The sequence below is a fragment of the Canis lupus genome, chromosome 23 (assembly GCF_011100685.1).
Source record: "Canis lupus familiaris isolate Mischka breed German Shepherd chromosome 23, alternate assembly UU_Cfam_GSD_1.0, whole genome shotgun sequence".
Taxonomy (NCBI): Eukaryota; Metazoa; Chordata; class Mammalia; order Carnivora; family Canidae; genus Canis; species Canis lupus.
In genome coordinates, this window is record NC_049244.1 from 11759956 (window position 1) to 11782672 (window position 22717).

Genomic DNA, 22717 nt, shown 5'->3' on the forward strand with positions numbered 1-22717 from the left:
TTTTATGTAGCTGAGAAAGTTACTTCATTTCTTAGGACCTCAATTTCCCAGCCTGTGAATTGTACACTGTGACAATGGCCCATTGTTCCATGCTGGTTACCTAAAACCTCTTCACGGCAAAGTCTTTTTTAAAAAATATATTTTATTAATTTATTTGAGAGAGAGAACACAAGCGGAGGTAGGGAAAGAGGGAGAAGGAGAAGCAGACTCCCCACTGAGCAGAAAGCCCAATATGGGGCTCCATCCCAAGGCCCCAGGATAATGACCTGAGCTGAAGGCAGATGCTTAACCCATTGAGCCACCCAGGTGCCCCCAGTGCAAAGTCTTCATTGAAGAGCTGGAGATCAATTTTCTAGCTAATGGTAGAGTGAAAAATTAACACCATCACACCAAAATTAACAGAACTAGGGTGTGGAGTGGGTCTTGTGGGGGAGCCATAGGTTTTGAGGAGATACCCATTCCATCTCCATCTATTACCAAGCTGGAATAAAGCCAAGTTGTTTAGTCCCTCCAAGCCTCAGTTTTTCCACCCATGATATGGTTCTAATTCATACCTACCTTGGAAGGTTTTGCAAAGTTTGAAAATCTTGTATGTAAAGGCCTATGTGTAATATATGTAAGGTTGGGGTTCATATGGTAGCCACTGGTACTAGAAGTAATAGTAATGGGAGTCATCATTGAGACTTTTTTTAAATTTCAATTCAATTAGCCAACATATGGTACATCATTAGTTTCAGATGTGGTTTTCAATAATTCATCGGTTGCATATAACACCAGTAAGATTTTTAAATAAAGCATTCATCATTCCCTACACCGGGCAGGGAGATCTGGCCCCAGAGTGAGTGCTCTTCGCAATGCCCACTACCAGTGGGTTTGAGAGTGCTAAGCCAGAAGTTGATGTTGGGAAACCCCAGAGAGACTATTCCAATCGATATACTAACATTTGCTTTGTCCTCGAGTCTCACGCCCATGTTGACAGAGTGGCCATTAGAGGCCAGTGATAAACCATGGCCAAGTAATGGGCTGGAAGGAGATCGCAGCACGCTGGATTGGGCACTTGAGGAGATAGTGTTTTAATCAATTGCAGGTTGTCATTAATGTCTGGGGAAAGGCTGGGTTGAGGTCAGGTGCATTATCACTCCCGGGCCCACCCTCAGTAACAGCATGGGATTCCCAACTCAATAAGGAAGTGGCTCTCAGGGTCTCAGAGTGTAGACCTTGCAAGTGTAGACCCAGCAGCAGGGATTTTACTGTACGATTCATGCCCTGTGGTTGGGAACTCTGGAATACCTTTTTCCCTAGACAGGGGAGAATACCACACAAAAACCAATTCAATAAGCTGATCAATCATTACTGAACTTAGTCAAAGCTCTGCCCCGAAATTCTGATTTATAGCTGTTTCTTCTCCCCCCTCAGAAAGCACCAAGAAACAAAAAGAAGGACTGATTTGCTTTCAGCTCTGCCTGCCTTTTGGTGGCCATGATTCCCTGAGGTCCGTTACTTGGTGTCTGGGTAGAGCAGAGTTAACAAAGGAAGGTGATATCCATTAGTTTGTCCACATACAGGAATGCTGTGAGGTTGTTCAAGACAGTGCTGGGTTTCCTATCATAAACCTGGAAATACCAGGCCACAAAATACTGCATGAAAAAAGGCAAGATACAAACTGTTTGTTCAGTGGTAGTTCATGTTTGTAAGGAAAAATGTGTATGTGCGCACACCAAAGTCAGGAAAGCAGACACATAAAAAGACCGACACCATCCCTACCCCAGGGCTCTCGACTGTGGCTGCATCACAATGATGCAGACTTCCATTTCCAGTGGGGAATGATGGGTATTTTTAATTTCCTTCTTTATGACCATCTGTACTCTCCAAGTTTTCTTCATTAAATATGTGACTCATGTGATTTTGAAAGTGTAAACAAATGAAAGGCAGCCACAAACTGGCACTACAGCATACTTTGTAATGGTTAAAAAATGGCAATATTTAAAAATCTAATGTAGGGAGAAGTTAAATCAAATATGGTGGGTTCATACAAGTGGAATATTAACTGGCACTAAGTTTTTCATTTTAAAGAATCCCTAACATCCATGGTGAAGCCTATGCTGCCGACAGCTCTCTCAATGCCACTTCAGTTCTTTCCCTCCTGTGCAGTGCTGAAAGGTTAGGAACTGTGCTCTCCACACTTGGGTACCCGGCCTCTGAAGAGCAGATAGCATAGCTCTGCTGCTGCTTCTGCTCCCCTGGCTCTGGCAGGGGTGCTCTGGAAGCCCAGACTGGCCCCCGGTGCAAGGATTTTATAAGCCTCCAAGCTTCAGAAATAAATCCCTTTCTATTTAAAATCACAATACACGGAGGGGAAAGATTTATTAGCATGCCTTTTTCTTTCTAAAATTTATTAGCATGGCTTTTTCTTTCTAAAACATGAGGTATCAAACTCTGTAACATTATCAGAGCACTGTTGGTAAGGAATAAAGGCTCCTCTACAGGAAGAATAAACCCAAAGAGAATAACAACCAAAGCATGATAGCTATTTCCTTTGGGAGCTAAGATCATGGGACGACTTTTTAAACATTTCTATGTTTTTCTTTTTCTTTTTTTTTTCATTTCTATACTTTTCAATTTCTCTAATGCAAGTATGTGTTACTGATAAATTTTTAAAACTTAACTTCTTACAGACAGCCCCAGTGGCCCAGCGGTTAGCGCCACCTTCAGCCCGGGGCATGATCCTGGAGATCTGGGATCGAGTCCCGTGTCAGGCTCCCTGCATGGAGCTTGTTTCTCCCTCTGCCTGTGTCTCTGCCTCCTTCTCTCTCTCTCTCTGTGTCTGTCATGAATAAATAAATAAAAATCTTAATAAAAAAAAAACTTAACTTCTTACAAAAGAGAGCAACTGTCACTTGATTATCTCCATAGAAGTACAAGGAGGATTTTGTAGTGTCACTTCCTCCTGCATGTCCTAGCATGGGCACAGCTTGGGACTGGTGGCCCTGCTTGCCTTTGACCCCTCTTTCACTGTTATCTTTTCTTCCCTTCCCTACCTAATATTGACATTCATGGATACATCTTGTCCAGATAGTTTCCTTCCTTCAAATCCTCCATGGTTATGCTAGTAACAATCACAGTATAATTAGACAAGTGGACACCTTTGGTCCTTTTGAGTAAGTAGCTGGTTTATTCTGCATTCTGCATCCCCCGATAAAGCAGAATTTGTCCTGTTCCATCTGGAGCTGCCAAGCGGGGAGATAATCAACAGGATTGAGGGAAGATAGCTTACAGAAAAGCATCTTCATTTGGAAGGTGCCACTGGAGAGTGTTGTCGGGGCCACCCTTGCCGATAAAGTCTGCAACCATCCAACCACCGCGCCAGATTGTCAGCGAACCTGCAGTTCAGGGACCAGGAGGGCCTGCAGAGAGGAAAGCAGGGAAAGTGAACAGGAGGGGCTCCCCAGTGTCTGAGCTCAGGATCTGCAGGGTTCCAGTCTCCTCCCCACCCAGCCCATTTACACCCTGGCCTGACCCTTGAAGCATTGGTTGGAGCTTGCCACCCAGCTGCTGCAGATGCACATTTCTTTTGTGCATCTCGAGTATGATTCTCTTGCTGACTCCAGCACATCCTAGCATGAATGCTAGTGTCCCCTAAATCCTCAGGCTCACACCACCGGCCCCCCTTCAATCCATAAATCCATAAATCTCACACTGTGAATTTGGAGACCCTCCCCTAGCCCTTGATAAGAGAAGTACTCATAAATTCTCTGAAGTGAGCACCAGAGAAGTTCCATGACTTGCCCAGGTTCAGGTGGTGAGTCCTTGGCAGGCCCTTGATCTGAAATGGGAATCCTTGACCTTAAGCCAGGGTTTCTTTCACCTTTCCATGCACGTGCTTCTTCCCTAGCTCCTCAACCCTGCCTAGGCCAGTTAGACTGTTTCTCTCAAACTTTTTCTCCTCGTGCCCCTAAAAGTGATTCCTCTATTCTCAGCCCCCATGCCAGCACCCAAACCCCAGGTCCTCTTATCCCAACCTAGAAGCTGTGGGGTTCACCAGGCCAGCTGCAAGCCATTAGAAATCCTGGTTAGTAAGCTGTCTGTTAGCCAGGCAGGCCCCCATGAGTCTTCCAGGGTAGGGGGTCCCACAGTTAAAGAAGGGGTTCTAGGACCCCTGAGTGGCTCAGCGGTTGAGCATCTGCCTTCATCTCAGGGCATGATCCTGAGGTCCTAGGATTGAGTCCCACATCGGGCTCCCTGTGAGGAACTTGCTTCTCCCTGTGCCTATGTCTCTACCTCTCTCTGTGTGTCTCTCATGAATAAATAAAATTTTTTAAAAAAAGTTAAAAAAGGGGTGGGGGTATCTGATTCCCTAGCCCCTCACAACTATAAAGCAGTGGGGAAAACACACACATACATATTTTCAGAAACTGCAGGGCTCTCCACAGCCCAGGGCAGGCACTGAAGAAGGGAATCCTGTAGGTGTGCAGGCCCTTGGTCTTCTCCTTTTCTGTCTGCCTCAACTCTGCTGAGCTGCTTTATCTGAGCTTTGAAAAGCACGTGGGTGCTTATTAGTTTAATAAAAGCTCACTTTGCTGGGAGTCCTGAACAAGTGAGAAGGCTTTAATCAGCCTGGCCCAGCATATCTCTACTTAGTGTTGTACAATAAAGATGATTTTAGCTCATTAGTGCTCACCCTAGAGAGCCAGCCATGCTTCCAATTAATTGCAGAGTAGAGACTGTATGAAAGATATTTTAAACACTGGGAAGACACACTAGTAAGGGGACTCCCACTTTAAAGTATAATCCATTAAATTAGTAAGGAAAATGGATTAATGTATAAGTGGTATTCAGAACACTGATTAACCATTTGAAAAATAGAAACCTGGATCCCTACACCTCATTTTTTATATGACAACAAATTCCAAGAAGGTCAGCAATTTAAGTATAAAAACATAAAACCATGAGAATTCTCTTTTCTAATTTATTAACAAAAATTCAATTATAGGGCTCATTTTGGGCAGGTACTGTTCTACGTTTTTTTTTTAAAGATTTTATTTATTTATTCATGAGAGACACACAGAGAGAGAGGCAGAGACACAGGCAGAGAGAGAAGCAAGCTCCATGCAGGGAGCTCAATGTGGGTCTCGATCTCGTGACTCCAGGATCATGCCCTGGGCTGAAGGCAGACACTCAACTGCTGAGCCACCCAGGCATCCTATGGGCAGGCACTGTTCTAATATGGAAGAAAACATAGCTTCATTTCTTTACAAACTTGGAGTGCAGTTTCATATAAATTCAGGAGCCATGCATGAAACAAAATATTGAAGGATCTGATTCTGTGAAAATGTAAAACTCCTATATGAAAATACCATAGACAATGTAAAAATACAAACAGCAAACCTGAGAAAAGTAGTTCACATAGATATCATGGATAAAGGTCTAATAACCCTGATTTATAAAGGACACATCTAAAATCAATAAAAACAAAAGAAAACATTAACATCCCAGTAGAAAAATGGGCTACTACGACCCAGCAATTGCACTGCTGGGGATTTACCCCAAGGATACAGATGCAATGAAACGCCGGGACACCTGCACCCCGATGTTTCTAGCAGCAATGTCCACAATAGCCAAACTGTGGAAGGAGCCTCGGTGTCCATCGAAAGATGAATGAATAAAGAAGATGTGGTCTATGTATACAATGGAATATTCCTCAGCCATTAGAAACAACAAATACCCACCATTTGCTTCAACGTGGATGGAAGCGGAGGGTATTATGCTGAGTGAAATGAGTCAATCGGAGAAGGACAAACATTATATGGTCTCATTCATTTGGGGAATATAAATAATAGTGAAAGGGAATAGAGGGGAAGGGAGAAGAAATGGGTAGGAAATATCAGAAAGGGAGACAGAACATAAAGACTCCTAACTCTGGGAAACGAACTAGGGGTGGTGGAAGGGGAGGAGGGCAGGGGGTGGGGGTGACTGGGTGGCGGGCACTGAGGGGAGCACTTGACGGGATGAGCACTGGGAGTTATTCTGTATGTTGGCAAATTGAACACCAATAAAAAATAAATTTATTATTTAAAAAATAAAATAAAAAAAAAATGGGCTAAGCATGTGAATAATCAGTTTAGAGAAAAATGGCCAACAAACACACGAGAAGATGCTCAAATTCTTTGTAGTTTAAAAATATTTTGCAAAGCAAAATAGAATGGCATCATTTAAGTCTCAATTTCCAAAAACCACACAAATTTTATTGCTCTAGGTTGGCAAGCTGGGGGAACACAGGCCCCATCATGCAGTATATTGGAGGTGCCCCTCTCTGAATGCCAGTTTAGCAATCTCTCTACCCACATTTAAATGCACCTGGCAAATGGGAAAAAATCTAAATGTTCATTGATAGGGGACTGGCAGATAATTACCTGCAGCATTTAGAGGGCAGAGACCTTTAGTTGATGATATACCAAGATTTGATTTTATTAATAAGTGAAAAAAAAAGTTAGGTGCAAATCAGTGTATATGTTGGGATTTCATGTGTATTTTAAAATATTTTTCTCATTCTCAATGTTTATACATTTTTCTCTGATTTATAAGACATATTAATAGTTGTGACCTTCAGGAGGCTGCTGACAAGAGAAAGAAGTTTACTTTTTGATTATCATCTTTAAACACATGTATTATTTTTATTTTCAGAAATAATAAATGATAAATTCTTTTAAAAAATGTAATGGCTTCTAGGTAATAGCCCAAATGCAGCCTCGATCTTTCAACAAATATTTAGGGCATACCTATTATATGCCAGACACAGAGCAAGATGCTGGAGACAGAGGCAAGAAAAACAGACAAAAATCTCCAACTGAATTTAGCACCAAAAGGCACAGAAAAAGACAAAAAAGCAACAACAAAAAGCTGACCTCTGAGATTGACACACTTCCTGTTGCCACATTCTGAACGAGGTTTCCACTGCCTACAGGGCCCAGAGGTCACTGTAAGAAACACCACTCAAGATTTCCACTGGTAAAATTAATCTACCTGCAGGTCTGCCCCTCCAGCACTCACTGACTTGTTTGGAAGCCATGAGTTGCCCCCACAGAAGAACTGTATAGAGTCCTTCAGTTGCCTTCCACATGATGGAGCACAGATTTCCCAGGCCAACCACCCCCCATCTCTGAGTAGACTTGTGAAAGCTGAGGTCTAGAATAGCAAAGATCTAGAATTAATTCCAACGCTATGGCCACGTGTAGCTTGTTGTACCTCTATGCCTCCGTGTCCTCATTTTATGGGGAATAAGAATAGTCACTGCACAAGGATTCGAGAGGATTAAATGATGATGTTTATGTAAATATATAAAGCCTACAGATGAAAGAAGTAAAGAAATTATAGCTATCATGAAAGGATTTCCTCTATTGTAAGATTCCTTCTATGGTAAAATACATTAGTGATTTACTAACAACTTTTGTGGGAGGAAGCTATTGCAGGATAAACCCTAATAGCAAAAATATTAAGATGTACAATCTTGAACTGAGGAAATATGACATTGTTTCTAAATCTAACTGGTAACTACAGTGCCCTGAAACAACCAAGCATTCAATTCTGAAATGTGGGGTAGAAAAGGCAAAAGATGGTGGAAATTGGTGGTTAGACAGTGGATAGTGTAGGCCCACCATGATCAATGGAGATGATAGAAGTGCATGCTGGAAATGGAGTTTTCATGTACTCCACTGGCTTAGCCTATGAGAGAGGACTAGGCACACATATCAGGAAAATCTGCAACACAGAAACTGGGCCAGAAGTCTTGCACAGCAGTCTATGCCCAGATGGACATTTGTGAAGTGGGTCTGAACCACTACTAAAATAACAGTGAGCTGAAACAAGAAAAAGTCACATAACCTGTCTATTAGGCAAATACTAAATATAGGTAAACCTGTCCTTATTTAAGGAAAAATAAAACTAACATGGTACTTATGGGAAATATTAGTATAAGATAAAGGGCATCATCATGAAATTCAGAGAAACATTTTTATGAGAATAACATACTACAGAATCCAAAAGTAAGTTTTATAAAACTGAGAGCCTCAATCAGATGTAACCAGGCATAACCTCTGGAGAAAGCCATGGAAGAGAAGAGAAATTAAAAAGGCAAAGACTTGAATTAAAAAAAAAATATGGATAGGCTAACATAGAATTGAAAAGATACTAAATATGTAATAACCAAAATTCAACACCCATTCATGATTTTAAAAACTTTAACAAACTAGAAATGGAAAGAACACTCAATCTGAATAAGAGTATCTCAGAACGTTTAAAGAAAATATAACACTTAATGATAAAATATCAAACTTACCTGTGAGATTGGGAATGAGCAAGGATGCCACTATCATCACTTCTATTCAACATTTACTGGTGATCCTAGCCAATGCAATAAAGCAAGAAAAAGGTATTGTAGAGCCAAATATGAAAGATTAAATAAAGCTTTTAGAAAAAAAAAGTTAAGAATACCCTCATGACCTAAGAATAGACAAATATTTCTCTAAAATAACCATAAAATGAAAGTAATAATAATTTAGACTATATTAAGAATTTCATTTTATCAAGACTCCATTAAGAAAAGCAGAAGGTAACTCACAGAATGAAAGAAGATGTATGCAATACTTGTATCCAATAAAAACTTTTATCCAGAATATATAAATAATTCCTGATAAGTTAATAAGACAAATACAATAGAAAAACCGACAAAAGATTTGAATAGGCACTTCACATAAAAGGATATCTAAATGGCCAATAAACATTAGAAAAAGTGCTCAATCCCATTAGCTGCCAAGGAAATACAAACTAAAACCCAGTGCAATACCACTACAGTCACAAGAATAAACAAAAAATACCAAGCATTCTCAATAATTTGGAGCCACTGAAAACTGCGACTGCTGATGGGAGTGTAAACAGAATCTCTTTAGAAAGTGGTTTGGTAAAATATACCAGATCTGAAAATATACATATCCTAATATCAGTGATTTCATTCCTTGGTAAAATCAATGGAAATCCATTTATATATTCACCAAAAGAAAAGTACAGAATGTCCATGGCAGCACTAAAAAAGTGAAAACTACCCAAATACTCACCAACAGAATAATGGATATATAAACTGATATATCCACATAATGGAATATTATACTGCAATGAGAACAAACAAATTAGAACTATGCACAACAGTATGAACAAGTATTGAGTGAAAGAAGTCAAATACAGGCCCAACCACTTGTAAATTTTAGATGGCTTTCTGAAGCAAATATCTGCTTAAAGAAGAAATCAGAGCTGCAGTTATTTCTGGTAGCAAATATATAATTATCTGCTAATACACCTAATATAATACTTAATATGTAAGGTGTTCTTACAAGTAAATATGAGGACCTGAAATTTAAAAATAAGCAAAGGACAAGGGCCGCAGGAAAAAAAATCACAAAATAATATAAATATATAGCAAACATAACAGGAAAACACCCTAATGAAATATCACAAAATGCAAAAGAAGATAAAATTGTTATATGCCTTTCAAATGGCAAAGATTTATAATTGATGAGAGTGCAGTAAATAGAATTTTACTAAACTCTTAATATGAATATAAATTGGTGCAAACTTGCTGGAGAGTTATTTCACAACATGCATTAAGTACCTTATAGGAGGGCAGCCTGGGTGGCTCAGCGGTTTAGTGCCGCCTTCTGCCCAGGGTGTGATCCTGGAGACCCAGGATCAAGTCCCACATCGGGCTCCCTGCATGGAGGCTGCTTCTCCCTCTGCCTGTGTCTCTGCCTCTCTGACTCTGTGTCTCTCATGAATAAATAAATAAAATCTTAAAAATACATATATTTGTGTATATCTCTGATTATTTCTTTCATCTAAATTCCTATAAGATTCTCTTTTTTAAAGATTTTATTTATTTATTCATGAGAGACAGGGCGGGGGGCGGGCAGAGACACAGGCAGAGGGAGAAGCAGGCTCCCTGCAAGAAGTCTGATGTGGGACTCAATCCCAGATCCCAGGATCACACCCTGAGCCAAAGGCAGATGCTCAACCGCTGAGCCACCCAGGCATCCCACAGAGGTTTATTTCAAGGATACTCATCCTAGCCCTCTGTATAACCCTAAGCAAGATCTAAGAAGGAAAAAAATACATTCCACTTAAGGCAATTTGATAATTATGTCCTTCCTTCTGAGACTTTGGGGTTGCAGAACTCAGTGGTGGTCTACTGCTTAGCATGATGATTAAGATCCCACTCATTTGAGACTACAGATGTTCAGAAACCAAGATTAGGCCAAGATTAGGATTAAAGATAATGGGTGGAGGACATCAACATACACTATTAAAAAATGTACCACTTACCATGCTCCCATCCCGTCTTTTCCTTTTACAATTTTCTTGGCACATTCAATTGTCTTCTTCAAATTTGGATTCAGTAAAGCTGTGGAGAAAATAAAGTGGAACAATACAAGTCTATAACTGGCACCACTTAGAGTGATGTCAGGGAAGGTCTAGTGTGCTAACATTAGAGAGGCTTCCATGTGAGTCCAAGGATAAATCTATGCCTAGATTTTTCTAAGGCAAGCCCTGAAAGATGGTAGCATGTGGTCATCTCTTACAAAATCTATAGATTTTTCTCTTGTAATTCTTATAATACTTTCATTAAAAATATGTATAGTGAATACTCTGTGCTAAGCAATGTAAAGAAGCAGTGGAAGTAGAATGGAAAATGCAGTCAATATATCCCTGTCCTGAATTTTAAAAAAGAAAACCATATCTGGGGGCATCACAATGCCAGATTTCAGGTTGTACTACAAAGCTGTGGTCATCAAGACAGTGTGGTACTGGCACAAAAACAGACACATAGATCAATGGAACAGAATAGAGAACCCAGAAGTGGACCCTGAACTTTATGGTCAACTAATATTCGATAAAGGAGGAAAGACTATCCATTGGAAGAAAGACAGTCTCTTCAATAAATGGTGCTGGGAAAATTGGACATCCACATGCAGAAGAATGAAACTAGACCACTCTCTTTCACCATACACAAAGATAAACTCAAAATGGATGAAAGATCTAAATGTGAGACAAGATTCCATCAAAACCCTAGAGAAGAACACAGGCAACACCCTTTTTGAACTCGGCCATAGTAACTTCTTGCAAGATACATCCACGAAGGCAAAAGAAACAAAAGCAAAAATGAACTATTGGGATTTCATCAAGATAAGAAGCTTTTGCACAGCAAAGGATACAGTCAACAAAACTAAAAGACAACCTACAGAATGGGAGAAGATATTTGCAAATGACGTATCAGATAAAGGGCTAGTTTCCAAGATCTATAAAGAACTTCTTAAACTCAACACCCAAGAAACAAATAATCCAATCATGAAATGGGCAAAAGACATGAAGAGAAATCTCACAGAGGAAGACATAGACATGGCCAACACGCACATGAGAAAATGCTCTGCATCACTTGCCATCAGGGAAATACAAATCAAAACCACAATGAGATACCACGTCACACCAGTGAGAAAGGGGAAAATTAACAAGGCAGGAAACCACAAATGTTGGAGAGGATGCGGAGAAAAGGGAACCCTCTTACACTGTTGGTGGGAATGTGAACTGGTGCAGCCACTCTGGAAAACTGTGTGGAGGTTCCTCAAAGAGTTAAAAATAGACCTGCCCTATGACCCAGCAATTGCACTGTTGGGGATTTACCCCAAAGATACAGATGTAATGAAACGCCGGGACACCTGCACCCCGATGTTTCTAGCAGCAATGTCCACAATAGCCAATAGCCTGTCCACAATAGCCTGTCCTCCTAGAACCTGCAGTCTGAAAGGGGGAGATAAAGATCGTAGACAGTTATCATACAAAGGATACCTGGAATGATGGGGGAATGCAGCTTGATGTGGGAGTGGTAAGTGGGGGCACCCAATCAGACTCAAAGGGTTGGGAAGGGTTTTGGGCCACGGAACATCTAGAAGAGTCCTATCAGGGTAAGGAAAAGGGATGGAGGGATCACAGAAGGAAAAGTGTTCCAGGTAGAAGAAACACCATTTGAGATGGCCCAGAGGTGCCTCTGAGGGGCCAACATGACTAGGCATTCATCATCCCATTCTCTTCTTTGAATATGGAAGCTGAGACCTCCTACCTGAATTACTGCAATTCCTTCTTGACTGCGTATCAATCTTCCCCTTTCCCTAATCCAGTCTGATTGCTTTTCCTGAAAACATTGGTTAGGCGCCCCCTAGTTGCCGGTAAAACAAAACCCCAAACCCTTGGCTTACTCACTCTTTGCCCCAACATGCCTTTCCGCTTCTACAACCTTACCTTCCTTTTTTTTTTTTTAATAAATTTATTTTTTATTGGTGTTCAATTTACCAACATACAGAATAACACCCAGTGCTCATCCCGTCAAGTGCCCCCCTCAGTGCCCGTCACCCATTCACCCCCACCCCCTGCCCTCTTCCCCTTCCACCACCCCTAGTTCGTTTCCCGGAGTTAGGAGTCTTTTTCTTCTTCCATCCTTTATATTCCTTTTCACTGTTATTTATATTCCCAAAATGAATGAAAACATACACTGTTTGTCCATCTCCGATTGACTTACTTCACTCAGCATAATACCCTCCAGTTCCATCCACGTTGAAGCAAATGGTGGGTATTTGTCACTTCTAATGGCTGAGTAATATTCCATTGTATACATAGACCACATCTTCTTTATCCATTCATCTTTCGTTGGACACCGAGGCTCCTTCCACAGTTTGGCTATCGTGGCCATTGCTGCTATAAACATCGGGGTGCAGGTGTCCCGGCATTTCATTGCATCTGTATCTTTGGGGTAAATCCCCAACAGTGCAATTGCTGGGTCGTAGGGCAGGTCTATTTTTAACTCTTTGAGATGCAGAGAAAGCATTTGACAAAATACAGCATTCATTGCTGATCAAAACTCTTCAGAGTGTAGGGATAGAGGGAACATTCCTCGACATCTTAAAAGCCATCTACGAAAAGCCCACAGCAAATATCATTCTCAATGGGGAAGCACTGGGAGCCTTTCCCCTAAGATCAGGAACAAGACAGGGATGTCCACTCTCACCACTGCTATTCAACATAGTACTGGAAGTCCTAGCCTCAGCAATCAGACAACAAAAAGACATTAAAGGCATTCAAAATGGCAAAGAAGTCAAACTCTCCCTCTTCGCCGATGACATGATACTCTACATAGAAAACCCAAAAGCCTCCACCCCAAGATTGCTAGAACTCATACAGCAATTTGGTAGCGTGGCAGGATACAAAATCAATGCCCAGAAATCAATGGCATTTCTATACACTAACAATGAGACTGAAGAAAGAGAAATTAAGGAGTCAATCCCATTGACAATTGCACCCAAAAGCATAAGATACCTAGGAATAAACCTAACCAAAGAGGTAAAGGATCTATACCCTAAAACCTATAGAACACTTCTGAAAGAAATTGAGGAAGACACAAAGAGATGGAAAAATATTCCATGCTCATGGATTGGCAGAATTAATATTGTGAAAATGTCAATGTTACCCAGGGCAATATACACGTTTAATGCAATCCCTATCAAAATACCATGGACTTTCTTCAGAGAGTTAGAACAAATTATTTTAAGATTTGTGTGGAATCAGAAAAGACCCCGAATAGCCAGGGGAATTTTAAAAAAGAAAACCATAGCTGGGGGCATCACAATGCCAGATTTCAGGTTGTACTACAAAGCTGTGGTCATCAAGACAGTGTGGTACTGGCACAAAAACAGACACAGAGATCAATGGAACAGAATAGAGAACCCAGAAGTGGACCCTGAACTTTATGGTCAACTAATATTCGATAAAGGAGGAAAGACTATCCATTGGAAGAAAGACAGTCTCTTCAATAAATGGTGCTGGGAAAACTGGACATCCACATGCAGAAGAATGAAACTAGGCCACTCTCTTTCACCATACACAAAGATAAACTCAAAATGGATGAAAGATCTAAATGTGAGACAAGATTCCATCAAAACCCTAGAGGAGAACACAGGCAACACCCTTTTTGAACTCAGCCACAGTAACTTCTTGCAAGATACATCCACGAAGGCAAAAGAAACAAAAACAACCTTACCTTTCATTGCCTTCCTCCATGACCCCACCGTTAGAGACCTACCAAGGGGCAGGACACAAAGCTAGCGCCTGCCCTTAAAGTGGGTGCTCTGCCCCTGATACCCACAGCTTGGGAACCATATGCATCATATGCAGTTCCTCTTCCTAGACTTTGTTCATGTTCATCTGCTCATAAGGACAGTCCTTAAAACTCTGTCATTGCCCACATAGCTCACGGTGCCTTCTCCCCTCTTCTGAATAAAATGTCACTTCAATTCAGCACTAATATGTTAAATACATATATACAAATATACATATGTGCATACATAGATACACGTGTGCATACATGCTTACATGCACACACACACACGCATGCACACACACCCTAATCCCCAGCTACCTTATAAATTCTTTGAATGAAGTTGTATTAATCACACACCAGGAAGTACACCCGACACTACACTCAGCACTTTATATACATTGTAGTATGTTAAAAACTCAGAAAAGCCTTGTGAGGTAAGTACTATTATTACCTCTACTTTACAGATAAGAAAACAAACGTTCAGAACTAGTAAGAGGTGGAGCCAAGATTCTATCTGGCCTCAAAGCCTGTGCTCTCTCTGTCCCTCACTTTGCTGGACAAGGACAGTAGACAATTCCTCTGAACTGCCCCCCAGGACTTAGCACAGGGCCTCGTACCTCTCCATGACACCTTACTTCATTGTGAGTCCTACTGGCTTGTGGTGACAAATTCCCAAGGAGACTGTTCCCCCCACCCTTCCCCATTTGGAATGTCTTTGCTTTCAGGACTTTCTAGCTCACCTTTCAGCTGATTTTCTGGGGTCTTGGCTTTTGGTGGAGTCTCCAATGCATCTCCTGATTTTGCTCAGGCCCTATCTACACAATGACGTCAAACCTGTGCCTTAGGCCACAGGGAATCAGCTGATGTCCCCCCAGGTCACCATCGACTTCAATCCTCACTTACCTGTCTGGATTCTCACTTCTCATTTTAACCTTTAAGGATTTTATGTTCTTGCCAGCTCAGCCAGATACTACAGTAGATTAATTAATTTTTTTTTAAGTAGGCTACATGCCCTAATGGGAGTTAAACTCACAATCTCGAGAGTCACATGCTTTACCAACTGAGCCAGCCAGGCACCCAGAATTTTTTTCCCATTTTGTCTAGTAGGAGGGTTTTTTAGGATATCTAATCCACCATATTTTTATCACAGCACTCAGTAGTACCACTTCCTTTACAGGTAATTATTTGTTTCTCCTGTCAGAGTCTGGCAACCTATCTATCTATCATCTATCTATCTTCTTATGAGATATAAATTACGGGCCCAGTGGGGTTCTCTTTTTTCTTTGGCTACCAGGAAGCTCAGGGCAATACTGAATGTTCTATCACAGTAATTAAATTATGTTCTTAATGTGTAGGTGTCCCCTAGCTTTGATCACATGATTCCTACGGGCCTTGCACAGTGTTTCACATACAATATCACATTTAATGCTCACAGCAACCTTAAGAAGTAGTTAGTATCATCCCCACTTCACAGATGAGGAAGCTCTGAGAAGGGACCTACACAGGCTCATGTAGCTCACTCATATTGGGGGCCGTTAGGATTCTCACTGGGTTCCTATGTGTTTTCTGCACCTTTCCCTCCTACTTTGCAATTCTGCTTCTTCTTGAATCTGGAAACTATCTTACTCCTCTCTGGAATCCCAAGGCCAAGCATAGGGCCCAATATCAAGCAGCTTCCTTCTGGACCACATAAGAAAGTTAAAAGCTTTTACCATGACCTCTCCACTCTGTCTCCTAAAGACCCAGCTCAGAAGGCACAGGTTCTGGAACATTTCTCACTCATCATGGGGAAGGGAGCTTTGCTCATTAGGGAGACCCTGAGAGTGCCAGGCTCTCAGACCCTCCTGCTGCAGAATGACAGCCTCAGGTGTCAGAGAGAGTTCTGGCATGGTTGTGCAGCCCATTAGTCTGGCTCTGACTCTGGGGCCATGCTGTGTGAGTTTGCCCCTCAACAATAACACCTACCAGCTGTGTGGCTTTGAGCATGTACTTACCTTCTCTGGGCCTCAGTTTCCCCATTTAAAGAGTGAGATAATAACAGTGCCCATGTCATGGGGATCTTTGTGAAGATTAGATGAACTCAGACCCATGAAGAGCATAAAGGAGTACCTGGCAGTTAGCAAGCACTAGAATGTCAGCTCCAGGAGGCCTGGCACTTCATAGGTATTCAGTGAATGCTAGGAGGAGGGGATCTTGGGCCAGGCATCCTCTTGACTACAGATACCTGGGACCCCTAAGAGCAGCAGGGAAAGCTTCTCTTGGAATGGCCTACTTCTGCCTCCTCCCAGTGACCCCTTGTGCCTGTCCAAGTGGCAGCATCTATTCCATTTGAAGAAGAGTGTGTGGCTGAGCATGGGTGAAATGAGGCCCATGCAGAGCAGAGCCCTCTGCTCGAACCCTTCAGGCTCAGGTGGGCTCTGATGCCTGCAGCCTCCTCCCCACCACCTCTCCACATCCTGATGCCTTTTCTGCCCATCTGGATGGGGGAATCCATGACTCTGTCCCTGGCCACCACCCGACTCTCCTCTCTGTGTACTCTGCTGTGCAGCACTAAGCCTGCCAGGCCCTCTGCCTCCCTGCTCCAAACCTATAAACTCTGGCCCCCCTGGAAGGCTGGCCTCTGAGCTCTGTGCTGCAGCCCCCAGTGCCCAAGTGTGTCAGTAGGGGGGACCTACCAGAGCAGGACATGTGGCAGAGGTTCCTGCCCCTGTCGCACCAGTCCCAGTCGCGAATCTGAAAGAGGCCGTAGCCAGTGTAGCCACCAGGCAAGTTCTCGTAGATGGCCATGGGGTTGAACTTGCTCTCAAAATAAGCCAGGCACACCCCTAAGATAGAACAGGAGGTGGGTGGCTTGGAGGAGGGAGGAGTTGGGGATGCCTGGGCAGGGGCCAGAGGGAAAGGAGGGGAGGAAGAACGGGGTTGAGAGGAGCCTACTCACAGTTTTCAAGGCTGTAGCCCTCAAAATAATTCAGGCCTCCATCATAGAGCTTCTTAGCTACCACGCAGCGCCCCAAGATAGCAGCACCACTTGGAACCACTAGGTAGCCAATGAGGGAGAGAACCACAGATGCCTTCATCTTCTCAGGCTCCTGGCAGCTTAAGGCAATAGTGGCCGGGTAAGCCGGTGGAGTCACAGAGTCCTGCCAGGATCCCAAGGACATTAGTGTCTCTGAGGGTAAAGAAGGGCACTGGGGGTGGGGGCGGGTGATTTAATGTGTTCAGAAAAAGGGGAGTCCCACCTGGCTTACCATGATCCTTCTTCCCACTCTAATCCTTGGCTTCACATTACCCCAAAACCAAGACACCTGAAACCCTGCCTCCCCTTCTCTTCTGGACACCTTATTTTCTAAGGAAACAGCTCTTGAAAAGGTCACCTCCCCGCCCCACCCCACCCACACACACATTCTTTCCCTCCAGCAAAACCCAGTGGCTTCTGCTTGATTTTCTTCTCACTCATTTCTCTCTCATGTTAGATACACATGCTCAAATCTTCTCTTCCCCTTTATTATGAAAGTACAACTTGTCCATTAGATACATGTTGAAAAACAGAAAAAGAAGGGAAAACTTTGTTGTGGTCCCACTACTCAAGAATAATCACTACTGTTACGCTGAATTATTTCCACCATTGCATTTTATCCTAGAATACATTCAGAGCTGTGGTCTTACCCTTGCCATAGTCTTATCTCCAGATTATCTATAGATCAAACTCCTCTGAGCTTTTCTATGGTTGTCCACACAAGGAGACAAACCCCAGTCCAGCCCAGACCTACCATGTCATAGGGGGATTCATCACTGGCAGTAATAGACAAGGCCCTTAGCCTCATAGGGCCTCTCTTTTCTCATCTGTGAAAAGGGGGGTCATGTGTGGGATGCTCAAAGAATTGATTCCTGAGCTTCTCCTCCATTTCTGTTGTCACCACCTAAACCCCCCTCATCATTGTCTCCTAAACCCCTCTCATCTCCATCCCCTGATCTCATTTTCATCACCTTAAAGCTCCCTCATTTCCATCCCCTGAACCTTCCTCATCATCATCCTCTAAATCCCCCTCATCTCTATTCCCTAAACCCCCTTCATCACCTTCATGTAACCCCTTCCCTGCACCCTAATCACTGCAAGTTGAGTCATAGTCCAGCCTCTTGGTCTCCACTCCTCCTGGCCACCTCTTCCAGGTGGTGCTTTCTAACATGAGTGAGGAATGTCCCCAAAGCATGTGCACAATGCCACGTTGGGAATGCTGCTAGTTCCCTATTCCTCATCATAGCAAACCCACACTTGGCTTTCTGAGCCCTCCATAACCTGGCCTTACCCTGCCCTCCCTCCATCAGGAGGAATCAATTCAGTGAACTCTGAATTCCCATGTTGCTCCTTCTCTGTTCCTCTCTGCCTACCCAAACCTCACTGCCCATGCTTCTGCTAATTCTTAGCTCTCCACACATGGCTCTTCCCAATCCACAAGGCCCTACCATGCTTTTCTCCACCAAATGCTCCATCTTCAGGTGTCTGCTCCAGGTGCCACCTCCTTGAAGCCTGATGCAATCCTGCATGGATATTCCCTCTCTGAGACCCTACTGCTCTCAAAATCACTTCCAGAACAGCTAGCAGATGATTGTCCTGTTCTGTACCATGTCTTATCCCTCAGACTAGGATGTGCATTTGGAAATTATAACATATATTCTTCCTGGCATGCCCTACAGCCTGCAACACTGCATAAATATATATCAACTGGACAACTAACTGGACCCTCCTCTTTGTCATCATTGACAGGTGTATGCATGTCCTCCAGCTTATCTTCACCTGCACAAGGGGTTCTTGACCTTGGCACTTAGGCTGGAAAATTCTTTGCTCTGGAGGCTCTTCTGTGCACTAGAGTTTATTTAGGAGCACACCTGGCCTCTAGATATACAGTACATCCTCCCCCGCAGTTGCGACAAATAAAAATGTCTCCATACATTGCCAAACACCTCCTAGAGGACAAAATCATCCCCTATTGTGAACCAATGACTTAAATGTCTAACTTGGGGAAAAGTTAGAAATAAATAAGTGTATTCCTGAATTAAAAGAATTTTGCTTTTAAATATTTGTTTAAACTCTCAAGTCACATAATTAGTTACAGACATCACCATTAAACCAAAAACATTGTTGAGGAGGGCCTAACATTTAAGTGTTCAGACTTGGGAGTCAGGTTGCCTGGATCCAGATTCTGATTTTAGGAATCCCTAGAGTGATCTAAAACAGTTACTCGGCCTCTCTGTACCTCAGTTCCCTCATCTAAATAATAAAATAATACTTACCTAATTGTGTTCACTTTAAAAGTAAATGAATGAAATATACAAAGTATTGAATCCCCAGCAAACACTTATCTTTTGAACTATGGTCACACATCCGTGCTCTTAGCTTAATAATTGAAATTTAATGCATATTGGAAGAGAAGTCCATGTTTACATTTCCCAGTAGAGCAAATGATATTTTCAGGTGATACCTGTCTCCCAGACATACTCATAAAAGGCATGCTGAGTCTTCCCTCCTTCCCTCTTCCCCTGCAGTGAATTCACTGGGAGCCCTTTCCCCTGTTCTTTCAAAACCAATCCACCTCTCACCATCCCTTCTGCCATCATCCCAGTCCAGATCACCATCATCTCTGACTTCTGTAGAGTCTCCTAGATATACTCTGATAGTCCACAATCCTCTCCTGTTCCCCCATGCCCTATTATCCACATAGCAACTAGAAAGTCCTCTTTAAAAACATATATCCAGCCACATCATCCATCTCCAATAGATTCCCCTGGCACTTTAAATAAGATCCCAACTCCTCAACCTGGCCGACAAGATCCTTCCTGCTCTAGCCCCTGAGCACCTCTCTAGTCTGTTTTCACAGCTCTCTTGCCCTTGTTCACTTTCACACCACCACACTCCCCTATCACATTTCTTTTTCTTGTACATTCCAATCTCATTCCTACCATAGGTTCTTTGCACCTGTTGTTTCTTCTGCCTGGAACATCACAGAGCTTGCTCTTTCTGGTCATGGTCTCAGCTCAAAAGTGAGCTCAGCATATCTAATAGGGCTCTCTTATCACCGCTTTATCACAGAAAATCATTTCTATTTTCTTCAAAATATAAGTAAATTTCAGATATTACCTTGTTTAATTTGTTTATGTCTTAGACCAGAGTGTAAACACAAGGAATGCAGAAACCTGGTCTGTTTTGTTCTCTGCTTTATCCCCAGAACTTAGAGCCTAGTGTATAGGAGATGCTTTGTGAATCTCTGTTGAATGAATGAATGAATGAATGGGGAAAAAGCCAACTCTTCCTAACAGAATTGTCATCATATAAGCAATAAATGGATTTTCTGAGTGTCTCCTGCACCTGGGTATCATCATATCTGTCCCTATTCCTACCTACCCTATACCAGCTTACCAGTTCACCAGTCCCTCTGCAGAGGTAGAGCCTCCTCAGGGAAGGGCAACTGCAGCAGTTTTGACCTTTCGCAGGGAAGTTGCTCTACCTGCACTCGGTTCCCTGGCCTTTTCAGATTCTACTTCCTTGATAACCCACTTACCTTCACCTAAGAGCTTCTAAACTACAAGTGCTTCTCTATAACCTGCTCTTCTAGAATCTTTTCTATGACATCAGTTGCTACGTGCCAGAACATTCTGAAGCAGAGAAGGGTCTGTCCCCAATGCAATGTATTAGTTTTCTGTTGCTACTGTACCAAGATACATCAAACTTAGAAGCTTAAGCTACATAAATATATTATCTTAAAGTTCTATAGATCAGAATTCTTTTTTTTAAATAAATAAATTTATTTTTGTCCTTCTCCGACTGACTTACTTCACTCAGCATAATACCCTCCAGTTCCATCCACGTTGAAGCAAATGGTGGGTATTTGTCATTTCTAATAGCTGAGTAATATTCCATTGTATACATAAACCACATCTTCTTTATCCATTCATCTTTCGTTGGACACCGAGGCTCCTTCCACAGTTTGGCTATCGTGGCCATTGCTGCTAGAAACATCGGGGTGCAGGTGTCCCGGCGTTTCACTGCATCTGTATCTTTGGGGTAAATCCCCAATAGTGCAATTGCTGGGTCGTAGGGCAGGTCTATTTTTTATTGGTATTCAATTTACCAACATACAGAATAACACCCAGTGCTCATCCCATCCCAGTGCCCCCCTCAGTGCCCGTCACCCATTCACCCCCACCCCCCGCCCTCCTCCCCTTCCACCAACCCTAGTTCATTTCCCAGAGTTAGGAGTCTTTATGTTCTGTCTCCTTTTCTGATATTTCCCATACATTTCTTCTCCCCTTAAATTCCCTTTCACTATTATTTATATTCCCCAAATGAATGAGAACATACAATGTTTGTCCTTCTCCGATTGACTTACTTCACTCAGCATAATACCCTCCAGTTCCATCCATGTCGAAGCAAATGGTGGGTATTTGTCGTTTCTAATGGCTGAGGAATATTCCATTGTATACATAGACCACATCTTCTTTATCCATTCACCTTTCGATGGACACCGAGGATCCTTCCACAGTTTGGACATTGCTGCTATAAACATCGGGGTGCAGGTGTCCCAGCGTTTCATTGCATCTGAATCTTTGGGGTAAATACCCAACAGTGCAATTGCTGGGTCGTAGGGCAGGTCTATTTTTAACTCTTTGAGGAACCTCCACACAGTTTTCCAGAGTGGCTGCACCAGTTCACATTCCCACCAACAGTGTAAGAGGGTTCCCTTTTCTCTGCATCCTCTCCAACATTTGTGGTTTCCTGCCTTGTTAATTTTCCCCTTTCTCACTGGTGTGACGTGGTATCTCATTGTGGTTTTGATTTGTATTTCCCTGATGGCAAGTGATGCAGAGCATTTTCTCATATGCATGTTGGCCATGTCTATGTCTTCCTCTGTGAGATTTCTCTTCATGTCTTTTGCCCATTTCATGATTGGATTGTTTGTTTCTTGGGTGTTGAGTTTAAGAAGTTCTTTATAGATCTTGGAAACTAGCCCTTTATCTGATACGTCATTTGCAAATATCTTCTCCCATTCTGTAGGTTGTCTTTTAGTTTTGTTGACTGTATCCTTTGCTGTGCAAAAGCTTCTTATCTTGATGAAATCCCAATAGTTCATTTTTGCTTTTGTTTCTTTTGCCTTCGTGGATGTATCTTGCAAGAAGTTACTGTGGCCAAGTTCAAAAGGGGTGTTGCCTGTGTTCTCCTCTAGGATTTTGATGGAATCTTGTCTCACATTTAGATCTTTCATCCATTTTGAGTTTATCTTTGTGTATGGTGAAGGAGAGTGGTCTAGTTTCATTCTTCTGCATGTGGATGTCCAATTTTCCCAGCACCATCTATTGAAGAGACTGTCTTTCTTCCAATGGATAGTCTTTCCTCCTTTATCGAATATTAGTTGACCATAAAGTTCAGGGTCCACTTCTGGGTTCTCTATTCTGTTCCATTGATCTCTGTGTCTGTTTTTGTGCCAGTACCACACTGTCTTGATGACCACAGCTTTGTAGTACAACCTGAAATCT

At 42.4% G+C, this 22717-nt stretch overlaps 1 protein-coding gene across 6 annotated transcripts; it reads right to left on the reverse strand.

Annotated features, from left to right (window-relative positions):
- Nucleotides 1-3149: 3149 nt before the first annotated feature.
- LYZL4 (lysozyme like 4) lies at nt 3150-20797 on the reverse strand. 6 transcript variants are annotated; one of them, XM_038570553.1, is made up of 6 exons: nt 18653-19651; nt 17127-17328; nt 16864-17013; nt 10366-10444; nt 8333-8397; nt 3150-3404 (listed from the first exon to the last, which is right to left on the reverse strand). In XM_038570553.1, exons 1-5 carry the CDS (start codon nt 18731-18733, stop codon nt 8379-8381), a joined length of 531 nt encoding a protein of 176 aa, XP_038426481.1. In that variant the 5' UTR covers nt 18734-19651; the 3' UTR covers nt 3150-3404; nt 8333-8378. The 6 variants fall into 6 exon arrangements, with proteins under 6 accessions (XP_038426481.1, XP_038426482.1, XP_038426480.1 ...); XM_038570554.1 differs by lacking the exons at nt 8333-8397; nt 18653-19651 and adding an exon at nt 20746-20797; XM_038570552.1 differs by lacking the exons at nt 8333-8397; nt 18653-19651 and adding an exon at nt 20746-20769 and having other exon boundaries at nt 17127-17376.
- Between the last annotated feature and the right edge of the window lie 1920 nt (nt 20798-22717).

Bases quoted from the DNA above. Each gene is read 5' to 3' on its own strand.
- LYZL4 (XM_038570552.1), bottom strand. From the start codon at position 17,349: ATGTCCTTGGGATCCTGGCAGGACTCTGTGACTCCACCGGCTTACCCG. The intron at 17,014-17,126 runs GTGAGTAGGCTC...GTTCTATCTTAG, and splicing joins GGGCTACAGCCTTGAAAACT to GGGTGTGCCTGGCTTATTTT. The intron at 3,405-10,365 runs GTAAGTGGTACA...TCCTCTCTGCAG, and splicing joins AAAGACGGGATGGGAGCATG to GCCCTCCTGGTCCCTGAACT.